This window comes from Carcharhinus amblyrhynchos, chromosome 4, assembly GCF_965287045.1.
Source record: "Carcharhinus amblyrhynchos chromosome 4, sCarAmb.v2.hapA, whole genome shotgun sequence".
In the NCBI taxonomy this organism is placed as follows: domain Eukaryota; kingdom Metazoa; phylum Chordata; class Chondrichthyes; order Carcharhiniformes; family Carcharhinidae; genus Carcharhinus; species Carcharhinus amblyrhynchos.
Window position 1 is genome coordinate 35,295,228 of NC_137327.1, and position 15,098 is coordinate 35,310,325.

The window sequence follows — 15,098 nt, forward strand, 5'->3', positions numbered from 1 at the left end:
TTAGCTACATGGCTTTCTATCTCATTATTTCTAAATCATTAGTAAGTAACTGAATAATTGAGGCCCTAACACATAGAAACTAGAAGCAGCAGTAGGCCATTCAGCCCCTCCAGCCTGCTCTGCCATTTATCTTGATCATGGCTGATCATCAAATTCAATATCCTGATTCCCCTTCTTCCCATATCCCTCGATCCCTTCAGCCCCAATAATGATATCAAATTTCTTCTTGAAATCAGAAATTTTGGCCTCAACTACATTCTCAAGAGTGAATTCCACACATTCATCACCCTCTGGGTGAAAAAATTACTCCTCACCTCAGTTCTAAAAGGCTTGCCCCTTATCCTCAAACTATAACCTTATTTCTGGACTCCCCCACCATTGGGAACATTCTTTCTGAACCTACCCTGTCTAACACTGTTAGAATTTTATAAGTTTCAAGAGATTCCCTCTCACTCTTCTAAGCTCCAGTGAATATAATCCTAACCGACTTAAGTTCTCCTCTTATGACAGACCTGCCATCCTGGGAATCAGCCTGGTAAACCTTTGCCGTACTCCCTCTATAGCAAGGATATCCTTCCTCAGATAAGGACACCAAAACGGCACACAATACTTCAAGTGTGGCCTCACAAATGCCCTATACAACTGGAGCAAAACATCCCTATCCCTATACTCAAATCCTCTCGCTATGAAGGCCAAAATACTATTTGCCTTCACAGATCCTTGTCACAACCTGCCATTCAGACCATACGTCCATTATCCCGACTCTCTGTCTCCTGCCACTCAGCCAATGTTCTCACTTGATCAATAATTTGCTTTGGTTTGATGAATTTATCTCATGAAGAGCTGTATCAAATGCTTTCTGCAAGTTCAAATATAAAAAAACACCCATGGACATCCCCCTGCCCATGACTTTCAGCTTCTCTGCAAGAGATTTAATCCAGTTCATCAGGCATGACTTATCTGTTACAAATTCAGACTGATTCACTGATCAGCTGCAAAATTTCAGACTGTTCATTTATCAGAGAATCCCTACAGTGCAGGAGGTCATTCGGCCTATCAGCTCAGCAGTAACAATAATCCTGCCCAGGCTTTATTCCCATAACCCCACATATTTACCCTGCTAATCTCCCTGACAATAAGGGACAATCCACCTAATCTGCACCTCCTTGGAGTGTGGAAGGAAACCGGAGCACACAGAGGAAATCCACGCAGATACAGGGAGAATGTGCAAACTCCACACAGGCAGTCGCCTAAGGTGGAATTGAACCTGGGTCCCTGGCACTGTGAGACAGCAATGCTAACCACTACTCTATCCTTAATTATAGATCCTCATAATTTTCCATCAATTGATTTTACGTTGAGCAGTCCATAATTCCTTCATTGCCCTCTCTCATCTTTCTTCGATACTGGAATGACATGCATAATTTTCCAATCAAGAGGAACAATTCCTGAATCAATAGACGTTAAGAAGACTACAGTTAAGGCATTTGCAATAATCTCAATTACTACTTTGAAATCCCTGGGTTAGAAGCCATCTGGTCCTGGTGTTCTGTCACGCTTCCGTATTTTTATTCATTATTGTTGGCTTGCTAATGTTAATTCTGGTCAGTACCAGTCTCTGGTGCAATATTAGGTTCTTCGGCATTTTCAGCATGCCAACCTCTTCCTCGACTATAAATAGTGACAAGGAATATTTCTTCAATGTCCTTTCCTTATTCTTGCGGGCAATTCATTGTTATCAGTTTTCAAAGGGCCCATCACATTTCTCTCATAACTGTAAAAAAAAATTATGTTTTGATTTTATGATCCCCATACAGACCATTAACATTTGAAGAGAAATCCAAACAGCCACTAATTAATTAACAGAATTATGCCACAAGATTTCACATTTTTAAACATTTATTGTATATTTTTTAAAAAAATTAAAAACCAATGTGATTAAAATAACAGTATAGCTTTGAAAGATTTGTACTATAAACCATGATCTAATTTTTAATCCCTCCCCGCCGCACCCCCCGCCCCCCCCCACCTCCACCACCCCACCTCCCTGTCCCCAAGAGTTCCCTGAGACAAAAATCTGGAAGGTCATTCACTTGATCTGGGACCATCCTAAAGATATGCCACAGCCCTCCAGAATTCCCTGATTTCTCCTCAGTATTCCAGCTATTTGCCAAGGATTGAAATTTCATGGGGATCTTTCCATTAACTTTTGGCTAAGCAATTCTCCAATGTTGTTCAAAATTTATGACTTCTCGGCTCAAACCCAAGATTCTCCATAATAACTCCTCGTTTTCACTATATGGGTCACTGTAGATTTCCTCCTCCAGCTCCAGGATGGGAAAATCTTGCAGTCTATTTTTCTTTCATGAACTAAGTGAGCTGCAACCTTTGCAAGACCAAACATGCAACTGCCTTCTGTGAGAAACACCCTGGTAAATTAAACAAAAGAATCTTCGAACCCCCATAGCCCCCATGACAATGAGACACACTTGGAATGTTCCAAATATCCAGTAAATATAAATGAACCATCCTTTACCTTCAAAACCAAACCATTCAATTCTCTGACACATATGAATAATTTATATCACTAATGGATATAATTGTCCTCTCGCCAAATTCCTTGTCCCCATCAAGGAACTCCCTTGTTGACCATCTGATGCCTTTAGCTTCTTTTCATCTGGGAAATACATAAACAATTTAAATTGTTTATTGAGACATGAGTAAACCCTTTGGCTCCATTACAGCCCCAGAGATGGGTCATTCATTGTTTAAACTTTACACTTCTAACTCTGACCTGGTAAGAGAAACGTAGATTAACCTTTACCTAGGATTAATCCAAGCTTGTTTGACTGATATTTACTTCAGGTGTTGTGAATCAGTTTCTCAATCTGATGTTTCCATTTATCATATATGGAACATTTTAATTCCTAAAACTAAAAGTCATATTCTAAAACATGAATTATGAACTAGGTATCTGCAACAATATTGTTTGCAATTGTCTTTTCATACTTCCATTTAGTAGCTTCTATTGTCTGTTTTGTCATCCTTTAATGTTCTTGTATCTTCCCCATTCACCAGGACTTGTATTTTTTTTTGCATCTTTATATGTTTTTGCTTTCAGTTTTAGGTGTTTTCATAGAATCACAGAACCCCTACAGTGCAAAAGGAGGCCATTCGGCCCATTGAACCTACACCAACAATCCCACGCAGGCCCTGTAAACTTCCATATTTTCCCTGTTAATCGCCCTGACACAATAGGGAGTTTACCATGGCCAATCCACCTAATTTGGAGTGTGGGAGGAAACCGGGGCTTCCGAAGGAAACCCACACAGACACGAGGAGCATGTGCAAACTCCACACAGTCACCTGAGGCCAGATCTGACCCCAGGTCCCTGGCGCTGTGAGGCAGCAATGCTAACCACTGCACACAGTTTTATTTTGTCTGTTATCTCTTTAATCATTCGTGGCTGTTTAATTTGACAAATATAGTTCTGACTTTGTCAAGGTATAAACTGGTTCTCCATGACATTTAAATTCTTATTTGAATATCTTCCACTGATTATTGGTCATTTTAGTTATTAACTAATTGTCCGGTTTACTGTGAACCGTCCATATTGGGTGTTATGTTTGGAAGTGGGGAGGGCATTTAGTCAGGTGGAAGTGTGGCAGGTGAGCACCTTGTCGCTTTTCTGCCCCCACCCTGAGGAAGTCTGAATGGGAAGGCACATGGTGGTCGGCCTTCTCACCTCGCTGACAGTTAAGGCCCTGAAGTGAACAATTAATGACCACTTAAGGGCCTCATTCCACTGCTGCTAGGATTAACCCAGCTGCTGGCAGCTCTGTCGCCACATGGGGTGCACAAAATTAAGCCTGTGTGTGCTTCTTATTGTCTCCTTGGGAGGGGGGGGGCAGGGTTTGTTGTGGCCCCCTTCAAAGGTACTCAGTGCCTGATTGAGGGACTTGGCATCAGAAAATGGGGCTTGCAGAGACCCAACCCCCTGCCATTCGTACTGACCCCTCTGCACCTCCTCACCACATGACCCACACTCTTTGAAACCCATCCCACCATTACTTATCTCTGACCTGCGACGCTCTGCATTCCTGGGTCTCTGGTGACATTTGCTCTGGCACCTGCCGTCACCTATCCCCCGCCTCCCCACTCCTGACCATTCCCCACATCCGCCCCTCCCCCCCCCCCCCCCCCCTGCCGCCAATGACACTGCTGAGCAAAATAACTGCTGGCATCTGGTTGGCATCTCTTAGTAAATGGGACTTCCATCTCAGGGATCCTAATCCCGGGGAAAGGCCCAACGATACCTTCTCAACTGCCTGATTGGCCCATGTTTAGCTGGTTTTCCTTAAGGGAGGCCACAGAGGTCTTTCATTGGCTCTCCAGCTGGCAGGTGAGATCCTGTCACCTCCAGAAGATTCCATCCATCACATTGATGTTGACATTACCTCAGAGAATCTTGGTGGCTGTTTAGCATTTCTCACTTTTAAACACTATGTTGACTGCAGACATGTCATGATCTTTATTAGATCAATGTTCATGCACTGTTCAGCAAGTAACCAAATCTAACTCATTGCAGAATTTAATATGGACTGTCCACCTAGTCGGAATCATGAATCCCTGCAGTGCAGGAGGCCATTTGGCCCATGGAGTCTACACTGACTTTCTGACAGATCATCCCACTCTGGTGCTATCCCATAGCCGCACATATTTACCCTGCTAATCCCCCTAACCTACATATCTTGGGACATTAAGGGACAATTTAGCATGGCTAATCCACCCAACCTGCACATCTTTAGACCTTGGGATGAAACCTGAGCTCCCAGAGGAAACCCACACAGATTCAAGGAGAACATGCAGATTCCGAACTTGGGTTCCTGCCGAATCACTGTACCACTGTGCTGCCCTAAATACATACTGTTGCTGAAAACTATCCTGGACACAAGAAATTTTCAACTTTCCAAAGGTGTTAGTTGGCTTAACCTGATCTATAGGGAAGTTAAATTTCCCATTAAAAAAATTGACTTTTCTACGTTTATCGATTTTCATACAATATATAGAATGCAATCCACCACTTCACAGCTGCTACCAGGAGGCCTATATACAACCCCCACTAATATCGTAAATCCTTTCTGATTTCTTACTTCAATCTATAAAGTCTTCACAGCTTGCATTTCTTTCCTTATATCGTCTCTATTCATGGAAGTGGTTTTATTCTTAATTGCTAATACTAAACCTGCGATTTTCACTATCTTTTTGTACGCCTAGTATCCGATGTATAGTTTGCAGTGTAGACCATCTTGCAGCCATATCTCAGTAATGGCTTCCATGTCATACCCTCCAAGTTGGATTTGTGTCTTTGATTCATTCGATTTGTCCCTCACACCTTTTTGTTCCTTATAACTCCTGAACTCACTGACCTGCATTGCTCCCAGTCTACCGGTACCTTGATAAACTCCCTTTCTATTTCTGTGACCTCGTCTAGCCCTACACCCCTTCTAAAATGCTACATTCCTCAAGCTCTGGCCTTCTGCAGTTCCCACATCCTCTGCCGCATCATTGACAGCTCCACCTTCTACATGTAGGCCCCAAACTCTGCAAATCCCTCCCTCAACTTTCTGCTTCAACCTCCTCTTTTAAAACACTCTATCAAACCTATTAATTGACCAAACTTTTATCCACCCCTGCGAATATCTCCATTTTTGGTTTTGTCTCAATTTATGTCTGATTATGTTCCTGGTAGTGCCTGTGTGACATTTTGCTACATTAAAGGCACTATGTGAGTTATTGTTACCCTTTAGAGTCCCAAATCTTGTCGAGAAAAGCATTAATGTAAATATCCTGAGTTGCTGTAGAATACAACTATTTAATGAAGCAATTTATTGTAAAATGGTTTGCCCATGGTCTACACCTGTTTTGGAAGCAAATGATTGAAGAATAAATGATCTGACAATTATTTGACAATGAAAGTGCTCTGGAATTTTCAGAAGTCAGAAGGCAACACTTATCCATTATCTACATCAATCTTCATTTTCCTACCATTTATACATTCTAGACAGAAAATATTTGATACCAAGGCGAAAGTGCAGCCTGCACCAACTATGTACAAATGGATATCATGGTCATTGATTGGCATAAGTCTAGAGTTAAAGATATAAGAGGAAAAGTTAAGAAAACAATTCCAGTCATCATTCTCATCACACAAATTATGTGCAGCAGGTTTATTCTATCGGACAAGAAGCATTGTGGTGTGAGTAGAACATTCTCAAGATGTTTCCTAACTGAAAGTTATTTTGCTCAACTCTCAGTCTTAGCTCCTAAAGACCATGTGTAATAGTCACAGCTTTGCCCCACTCTCCCAATAATTATGCCTTTTGTCATCTACAATAATGAATTATAAAGGTACGGACACCAGAATTCCTCACAGAAATACTGTTCATGTCTGAGATGGACACAGTATAATTATAAACTTGAGTATCTTTCTGAGCAATGGTAGCCGTTGGATCAACTTCTTGTCTCAGGAATCCTCTCTGTGAGCACAGATGACTCATGACTGTGCTATGTGCTCTCCTCTACTTGATATAGGATTAAATCAGAGCAATATTTGGACTCCGTTCTAGGGATCTTATCAAATCTATTATTTGAACTGAAGAGTTCTTCCGTACTGAACAAGACTTTCAAAGTTCCTAACAAATCACCACAATCCTGTGGAAGGTTTTCAGAAAACAAATGGATAAGTAAATGGATGAATGATTGCAACTATAACTACTTGGCAAAGATAAAGGCCCCTCAGTAAGAACACGGATAACTTTAAAGCATATGCCGTAATAGTCATCAGAAGACAAGTCTCAGGGTCACTTTGTAGGAAGAAGGCAAATTTCAGAATATGTAGTTCAGAGAAGTGATGGTCGTGGTGAGCGGCAGAGTTGGACCAGGAAAGGTTGGGAGGGGGGGATCCCATAGTATCAGACCAGGATGTGTGTTTTGTTGGGGGTGGGTTTGAGGGAATCAGTTGGGGTAGCGTCTATCTGGGGTGTCCCATGTGAGGCTGGGTCTGAGTGTTTAAATATCACTCTGGAGTTAGAAGTGATCTTTTTCCCTCCTTCAAACTTTCAGGATAAAACTGGCAGAACCATCCGAAGTTAACAATTTATATTACTTCAGTTGGATGGTTCCCAACCCAGCGCAATAATCCAAGGGAAGTTAGTACTTTTGGGCAATTGCCAGGTAAATCTTTAAGTGAGAACTTCCTCAGGAGATTCCCCAGCTCAGCACTGGGAAGCCAGGTAGTTATATCCAATATATACTGTATTAGCAAATTTTCTCATTTCATATGCTACTGATCACACCCATAATTAATGGTGCAAAATTTGCTCGTAATATTTTCTCCATAATGGTTAGAAACATATGGTTAACATTCCTGCATTGGTCTTTGGGACTCTGGTTCCATGGTTGATTTAACTACCTCCAGAAGCCTAGCACACTACTCAGTCGTAGCAAACTGCTACCATTTCAGGCAGGCCTATCACCATCTACTCGGGACACTACATGCTCTGGCCAATGACATCCACATTCTGAGATTGAATAAATAAAAATGCTGATCACTTAAAAGTTTCCCAATCGAATTGACAGAGTTAGTATTGCGATTCATGGAGCAGAAAGCAATTTGAAGAATAAAGCTAAATATTCTGGCTGGCATTTTCTGCTTTCGCACTTGCATGTTTATAATTTTTTCACTTATTCATTTTAATAACTGAAAAATGACAAACTATGGAACAGAGACCAGGAAATCGGGTTTCCAATAAGACAAATGTCAACGCTGTTGAAATGGTGACAGGTTAAGGGAAAGATTCTAAAAATTCTTAATAAATTGATTTTAATACGACAAATCGGTGAATACCAGGGGTTGGGATGGGGGATGGAAATAAGCAAATAAAATGGGAGGAGGTTTACATTGTGTATAAATACAGGCATCAAGCAGTTGCAGCAACTGGCCTGATTCTGTAATCTATGGATGTAATTTTACAAACACCATAACCAGTTTAGTAATTGTCCCTGACCTGTTTAACTATTTTTAAAAGCAGTCTGTGAATTGAGCAGAGAATAGATACCAGCATCCCCATCAGAATTGTGAACATCATTGTTTCTACATCTTCTCATTCACAAAATACTGCCTCTGTTATGATGCACTTTGCCAAATTTCAAAATGATAATAATATTCATATGTTAAAATCAGTTTAGTTTCTGATTTCTTACCTGAAGGTTTTCCTTTCGACAGCTCCACAGAAAATTTAAAAAAAACACTGAAACCTTTAAGAGAATTCAAGAGGTCACCAATTAAGTCATTTGTTCTGTGCAGATCAGCCTTTCTTTCCTGATAGCTGCCGTAACACCTGCTGACTTTTCAACATTCAGTTTTAAATGATGGTTTTTCAACATACCTGAATCTACAAAGGGTGGTTAAGAGTAAAAAAATCACTGTAAGGGAGGAAAATTCGATGCCCTCCACTGTCCCCCCCACCAAACATGAGGCCATGGGGATCACAATGTGTGCGTAAGCGACACCAGTTGCTTCTGACGCAAATTGCACATCAACATGACCCTGCACTCTCATTACCATGATTGCTGGGTGCAGCCAAGGCTAAGTGCCTCTTCCTTTCCTCTTCCTCCAGCTCCTCAGCTGCACAGTGGTGGCTAGGGCTGTTCTCTCATCAATCTGAAGTTGTAAAGCATGCAGCCAACCACAAACATCCACTCTGTCTTTTACGGTGGGGTTTCTCCAGAACAGTCCAGGCAGCGGTAACGTTGTTTCAGCACCTCTACCGTCTGCCCAATCACATTCTCTGTGTTAGTATACATTTCACTATATGCATACTGCCCATGCATATGGGAGTCATGAGCAGTATCACTAAAGGACAACCCAGTAGTTACCCTCTGGTTTGGTGCAGTCAGTGACATCATTCACCACAGGGATACCTGTAATCCTTGCAAAGCTGTCTGCTTGCTCCACCTGCTTCTCTCTGACAAGAGAGAATGAAATATATTCAGCTCTCCTGGAATATAGAAATTCAGTGACCTCACATACCTAACAGGTGGATAGCAAACCATAAGATGTTGCAAATATCACCTGATCCAGCCTGGAAGGAGGCCAAAGCGTTGATATTTGGGGTCACAGTTGCTGCCATTGTAGTCTCCACCCTGCTGCAGGTTTGCAGTTCTGGTTGCAATAGGTAGCAAATTTCAGTGAGGGCATTCTTAGTGAGGTGCAGATGTCTGACACTTTGTTCCTCAGTGAGATTCGGATCAGAGAATTGAGTCCTGAGCACATTGGGGGTGGATATGGTTTTCTGTTGGGAGCATTGCTCCCTTTCTTTCAGCAGCTTGTTTGGCTGCCTCACTTCTGCTCATCTGGGTTACGAGGAAAGGTTAGAGAAACTGGGACTTTTCTCCTTGGAAAGACGGAGATTGAGGGGGGACATGATAGAGGTATATAAGATACTGAAGGGAATAGATAGAGTTAATAGTGAGAGACTGCTCCCTAGACTGGGTACAAACACGAGAGGTCATGATTTAAGGGTGAGGGGGGAGAGGTATAATTTGGAAGTGAGAGGAAGGTTCTTTATGCAGAGAGTTGTGGGGGTATGGAACGCGCTACCGAGTAGGGTGGTGGAGGCAGGAACGTTGGACTCGTTTAAGGTTCAGTTAGATAGACACATGAGTGAAACGAGGATGGAGGGTTATGGTAGGGGCTATTAAATAAGGTTAGAACCTCGGGAGACACCGGAAAGGCAGGCTTGTAAGATTAACGTTTTTGTCTTTTTATTCCGCAGGTGGAGGTCCACCTCGTGTCAAACGAGGGGCATGCACACGGTGGGTCGTGCGTGGGCTGCTCTTGGAAGTTCCGGGAGTGGCCTAGTACTTCGTGTCGGTGTGTGTGCTTGATCCTGGACCGGTAGACGGGCGCCGCAACAGCTCGGTGACTAGCACTGCTAGCTGTGCAGATACATGGATTTGGGCCTGTGTCTGTGGGAGTTTGTGCATTCTCCCTGTGGTTGCGTGGGTTTCCTCCGGGCGCTCCGGTTTCCTCCCACACCCCAAAGATGTGCTCTTAGGCTGATTGGTTTTACCAAATTGACACTATTCTCCCCTGAATCTGGCTAAGTTAGGGGTTCCATTCGTAGACATGCAGGGTAGAATAGGTGTAGGGTGATGCGGCGGCATGGGCTCGTTGGGCCGAAGGGCCTGTTTCCCGTGCTGGGTTGTTCTTTGTTCTTTGTATCCCCATGCCACGCTCTAGCCTAACAGGAATGCACTTTTAGTTTTATTCTGTTTTAGGGTGTGGGTATCACTGGCAAGGCCACCACTTATTTCCCATATCTAACTGCACTAGAGGAGGTGGTAGTGAACCGCCTTCTGCAACTGCTGCAGTCCATGTGGCATAGGTACACTCCCGTTAGGAAGTTCCAGCATTTTGACACTGCAATAATGAAGAAACTGTGATTTATTTCCAAGTCAGGATGGCATGTGGTTTAGAGGGAATTTGCAGGTGATGGTGTTCTCATGCATCTGCTGCCCTTCTCTTTCTAGTTGGTAGGATTTGAAAGGTGAAGTTTGGCAAGTTGCTGTAGTGTTTCATATGGATGGTAGATATTGCGGCCAGTGGTGGAGTGAGTGAACGTTTTCAATGGTGCATGATGTGCCAATAAAACGGGCTGCTTTATCTTGGAAGGTATGAAGCTTCTAAAGTGTTGCTGGCATTTCTTTCACCTAGGCACTCATGTAATAGTATTCCATCACACTTTTCACTTATACCTTGTGGACAGGCAGTAACAAATCGAGAGGAAAGTTATTAGCTGCATAATTCCCAACCTCTGACCTATCCTTGTAGTCATAGTGTTTATGTGGCTGGACCATTTAAGCCATGGTAACATTGAATGTGAAGGAGAGATGATTAGATTCATTCTTTTTGGAGATGGTCATTGTCTGTTACTTGTGTGGCGCAAATGTCTCTTGCCACTTTGTCATGGGCAGGTGAGAAGATGGACTGGCTCCTCTCTATTTAATTTCCTCAGTTGGTCACTTAAATGGGCAAACCTGAATACCTCAGCCCTTATATCTGAGTAGAGGTGTTTTCAAGTGGAAAACACTTAAAAACAGGCAGTGGAATCCTCCTTTGTCAGCTCAAGCTTTCCCTTTCTCTTTCCAGGAGTTTTCTCTCTTCCCCTTATTCCTGCCTCTCACATTTTCCTTTTCCTCAAATTCCAATTCCTGTTGCTCGAATCTTAATTTCTCTGCTGCTAATTTATCTTGTGTCCTCAATTTCCATCTTTCGATCTTTTGCCACCCATTTTAAAATTTGTCAGGACAGAGTATTTCAGATATGCCACCCCTTACAGACTGCAACAACTTTAGAAAATTCTGGAAACTGCCAAATACTTCCTCATTCACAGTGTCAGCTAGTGGAAATCAGTAGGTAACAATGTGAAAGTAGTTAATAATCCCTTTAAACAGCACTGCTGTTGGTGGATAGACACAGTAAGCAGTCTCACAACACCAGGTTAAAGTCCAACAGGTTTATTTGGTAATAAACGTCACTAAGTTTTGGAAGCTAGTGGCGTTTACTACCAAATAGAGCTGTTGGATTTTAACCTGGTGTTGTGAAACTTCTTACTGTGTTTACCCCAGTCCAATGCCGGCATTTCCACATCACTGGTGGGTAGACGCAGGGCAGGATGTTGATGGTTGCTGTCATGCTGCTGAATACAAGCTCTATGTATCATTAAAAGATGACATTAGTTGGAACGTTGTGCTCCAAAATGGCAGCACTGGCATCAAATCAGACATCAGAAATTGTCTACACACTTCTGGTGGACTCTCCTTGCGTACGTGGTAATGCTCTGACAAAATGGTGTCTGGCACCATATTTGCATGCAGCATGGACTTCATTTGGAGCTAAAGTGGCACTGTTAGTGCTAAAAGTAAGGGCCAAATGTTGCAGCCGAACTTTTCTTGGCAAGTTTACATGCAACTTAGGCTGGACTAGAAGATGGACAGCAATTACCAGTGGCACAAGTTAATATACTAACTAAAATCAAAAGTTGCATTGATAAAATACATTTAATTATTTTGACACCTATTAGTTTATTACTTTAGCTATTTTCTTCATAACATAAGGTTCCCATGAGGTGACTAAGCACACGTTTACACCTCAAGGTGCCCCAATCTGAGCTCATTTACAGGAAACAAATGTGAATAGGAGTGTGAGTCAATATTGACCCTGACACATCATTTAGCAGTCAGCACACAAGTAGCAGAGACCGGAAAGTGGACTACCAGCTTGCTTTTTCGAAGTGATACTGAATAGTGTGGAAGTTTTCTAATGGAAAAGAGAAAAACTAAGCATGTTAACTGGTTGTTGTAACTTAACATGCACCCTAGTCAGAACGTATATGTGTATCCTTGGCAGTTTATAAAACGTCAGCCATTAAAAACTTTTTTCTTTAACCTTCTCCGTTTTCAGTCAGGAACTCTATGCACCCTTTTCAGAACTAAATAACCATTCCATGAGAACTATCATTAACTGAAATCTTAAAAAGTCTGATCAATACAGGGTAGAATGCGTATACCACTAAGGACTTAACCATTTCTCCAGTAGCTAGGTAACTAAAACACTCAAACCTCACAATTTGAGATTGGGCAGAGATACTGAAACTTTGTGTGGTTAACAAACAGAATCCTCTTTCCTGATTCTCTCCCAAGATCTCAAACAACACTTTCAGAATAATAAAATGTATCAAGCACCCTGCTGTGTCATGTGAGTACATTCTAAATGCATCACACAAACACTGCTTCGACTTTCTTGCCCACAGTAAATCAAAACTCGAAATTGGGATCTTACAGCTCTGAAAATGACAGACTAGAAATTCAAGTTATAAATTTGGGAAAAGTCTATCATTTCCAGAGCTGTAAGATCCCAATTTCAAGTTTTGATCTACTGTGGGTAAGAAGTTGAGGCAGTGTTTGTGTTGTGTATTCAGAATACACTCCCATTTGATACAGCTAGGTGCTATGTGCACGCAATTATTCTCAAAGTACTGTTTGATTAGGAGAAAGTCAGGTAGGAGGATTCTGTTTAGTAACCATGTGAAGTTTCAGTATCTCTGCCCAATCTCAAACAGCAAAGTTCAAGTGTTTTAGTTATCCAGCTATTAGAGAAATGGTTATGTTTTAGTAGTAGGCATGGTATAACCTGTATTAGTCAGATTTGTTAATAAATTATTCATAATAATTGACATAATGATAGTTTTCATGGAAAGGCTGAAAAGATGCATACAGATCCTAATTGAAAATAGAGAAAGAAAGCTACAGTGAAAAGTTTTCATGGCCGACATTTTATAAACTGCCATAAATACACTAACATATTCCAACTAGGGCACAAAGCCATCCAGGACCAAAAAAAAACCAATATAAGGTTGCAAAAGAAAATAAATACAGTTCACCTATATTCTTCTGCCCTACCACTTCAAATTCAACACTGCCTCCTCCACTTCTAATGGTATTGCGGTATTTCAGGCTGAAGCCATACCCTGCCAGACAATGCAGATTGTGAGCAATGGAAACAACAACAACTTGCATTTACAGTGCCTGTAACCTAGTAAAATGAGGTTAGTGAGATATTCCTGAAAGAAGTTGGAGACAATCCTGACCTCAATTTCACTGAATATCTCTGGGGTGAATTAAAGAACAGGAGGGAGTTCTGGTATCATATAAGGGGAAATGGAGTCATATTACATTGAAAGTGTGTAAGGACTTTATGTCCTCCATGACATGCAGAGTATTGTCGGACACCAAAGCTGCTCGAAATTTTAGAGTTAATCATGACCGTGTATTCTCTGCATGCCGACTCTTAATATCAAGCTACTGTGTAAAACTGAAATATTTGCATTATGTATGTTGGTGATTTAATACATCCTAATGTGGTCAAGACCTTTTGGTGGGCAGAGAATAATAACCCAACACATACATTCACACAAGTACAAGGAGAAATTAAGTGCGTGGTTTCCCTTTATTATACTGTCCTAGTTATTGCAATCAGGTAAATCACATTTTATAAGCCAACACCATCCAGTTGCACTGTAATCATTGTTTTTCTTTACATAGTTTTTTCATTGTACTGTGAACTGGTCAATTCAATTAAAACATTCTTCTTTGACAAAAAGAAAAAAAATATTCTGACAATGGCAAGCTAGCGCATCACAGTTATCACAAATGGCTAATTCTGCATTTAAAAGCAAGTATTAACAAAATACATCTAGTTATTTTGACACCTATTAGCTTACTACATAAGCAACAAAGGACAACAGCAACAAAGCTGATGTTTCTAACACACTATAACTCTGATTAGAAGCAAAAGCTGTGAACTCACTAGTTAAAAGCAGGACAGAAAAATACTGAGCATAGAATACTTTTAATCTGTTACATTAATATTCATTTCAAACTGCTTATAATAGCAGTGCCTCATGGCCAAATCATTAGTTTTACATCTGGGTTTCAAATGACACTTTGATTGGATGTAATGTTCAAAAGTTCTCTCCCACTGTGTCTCTGTCGAGTCTTCTGCAGAGAATATGTCTCGCAGTGCTGACACCTTACTGTGCGTGCTGACTCATCATGTGGTTCTGGAAAGACAAAAAAAAAACCCATAAGGGATAAATAACACGTGTCCATATCCATCCAGGGCTCGCTGCAGATAATGTAAAAACTTGTACAATTTCGCTTTATGCAGAAAAACACCAGTAATTGTTAGCTGCACCAGGTTCTATTTTTCATTAGTTTAACAAGTGCAAGATTAAACTCAATAATAATTCTTTATAAGGGTACCCAGTTGGGTCTGACACAGATATCTTTGTTTTGTTATAGAAGTGTAATAGACTGAGCCATTAATGTTATATGTGATAATCATGATCTTTGATTTGATTGAAATTATTGTCACATATATTAACATACAGTGAAAAGTATTGTTTCTTGCATGCTATATAGACAAAGCATACCATTCATAGAGAAGGGAAGGAGAGAGTGTAGAATGTAG

The 15,098-nt window shown here is 41.2% G+C and overlaps 1 protein-coding gene across 8 annotated transcripts in view; it reads right to left on the bottom strand.

Moving 5' to 3' along the window:
- Nucleotides 1-14,052: 14,052 nt before the first annotated feature.
- znf423 (zinc finger protein 423) overlaps nt 14,053-15,098 on the bottom strand; it is a 377,947-nt gene continuing 376,901 nt past the window's right edge. For all 8 annotated transcript variants that reach the window (XM_080186964.1, XM_080186963.1, XM_080186961.1 and 5 more), the window contains one exon: nt 14,053-14,688. In XM_080186964.1, the coding sequence (XP_080043090.1) occupies nt 14,659-14,688 (30 nt within the window). In that variant the 3' untranslated portion in view covers nt 14,053-14,658. The remainder of the gene's footprint in view (nt 14,689-15,098) is intronic.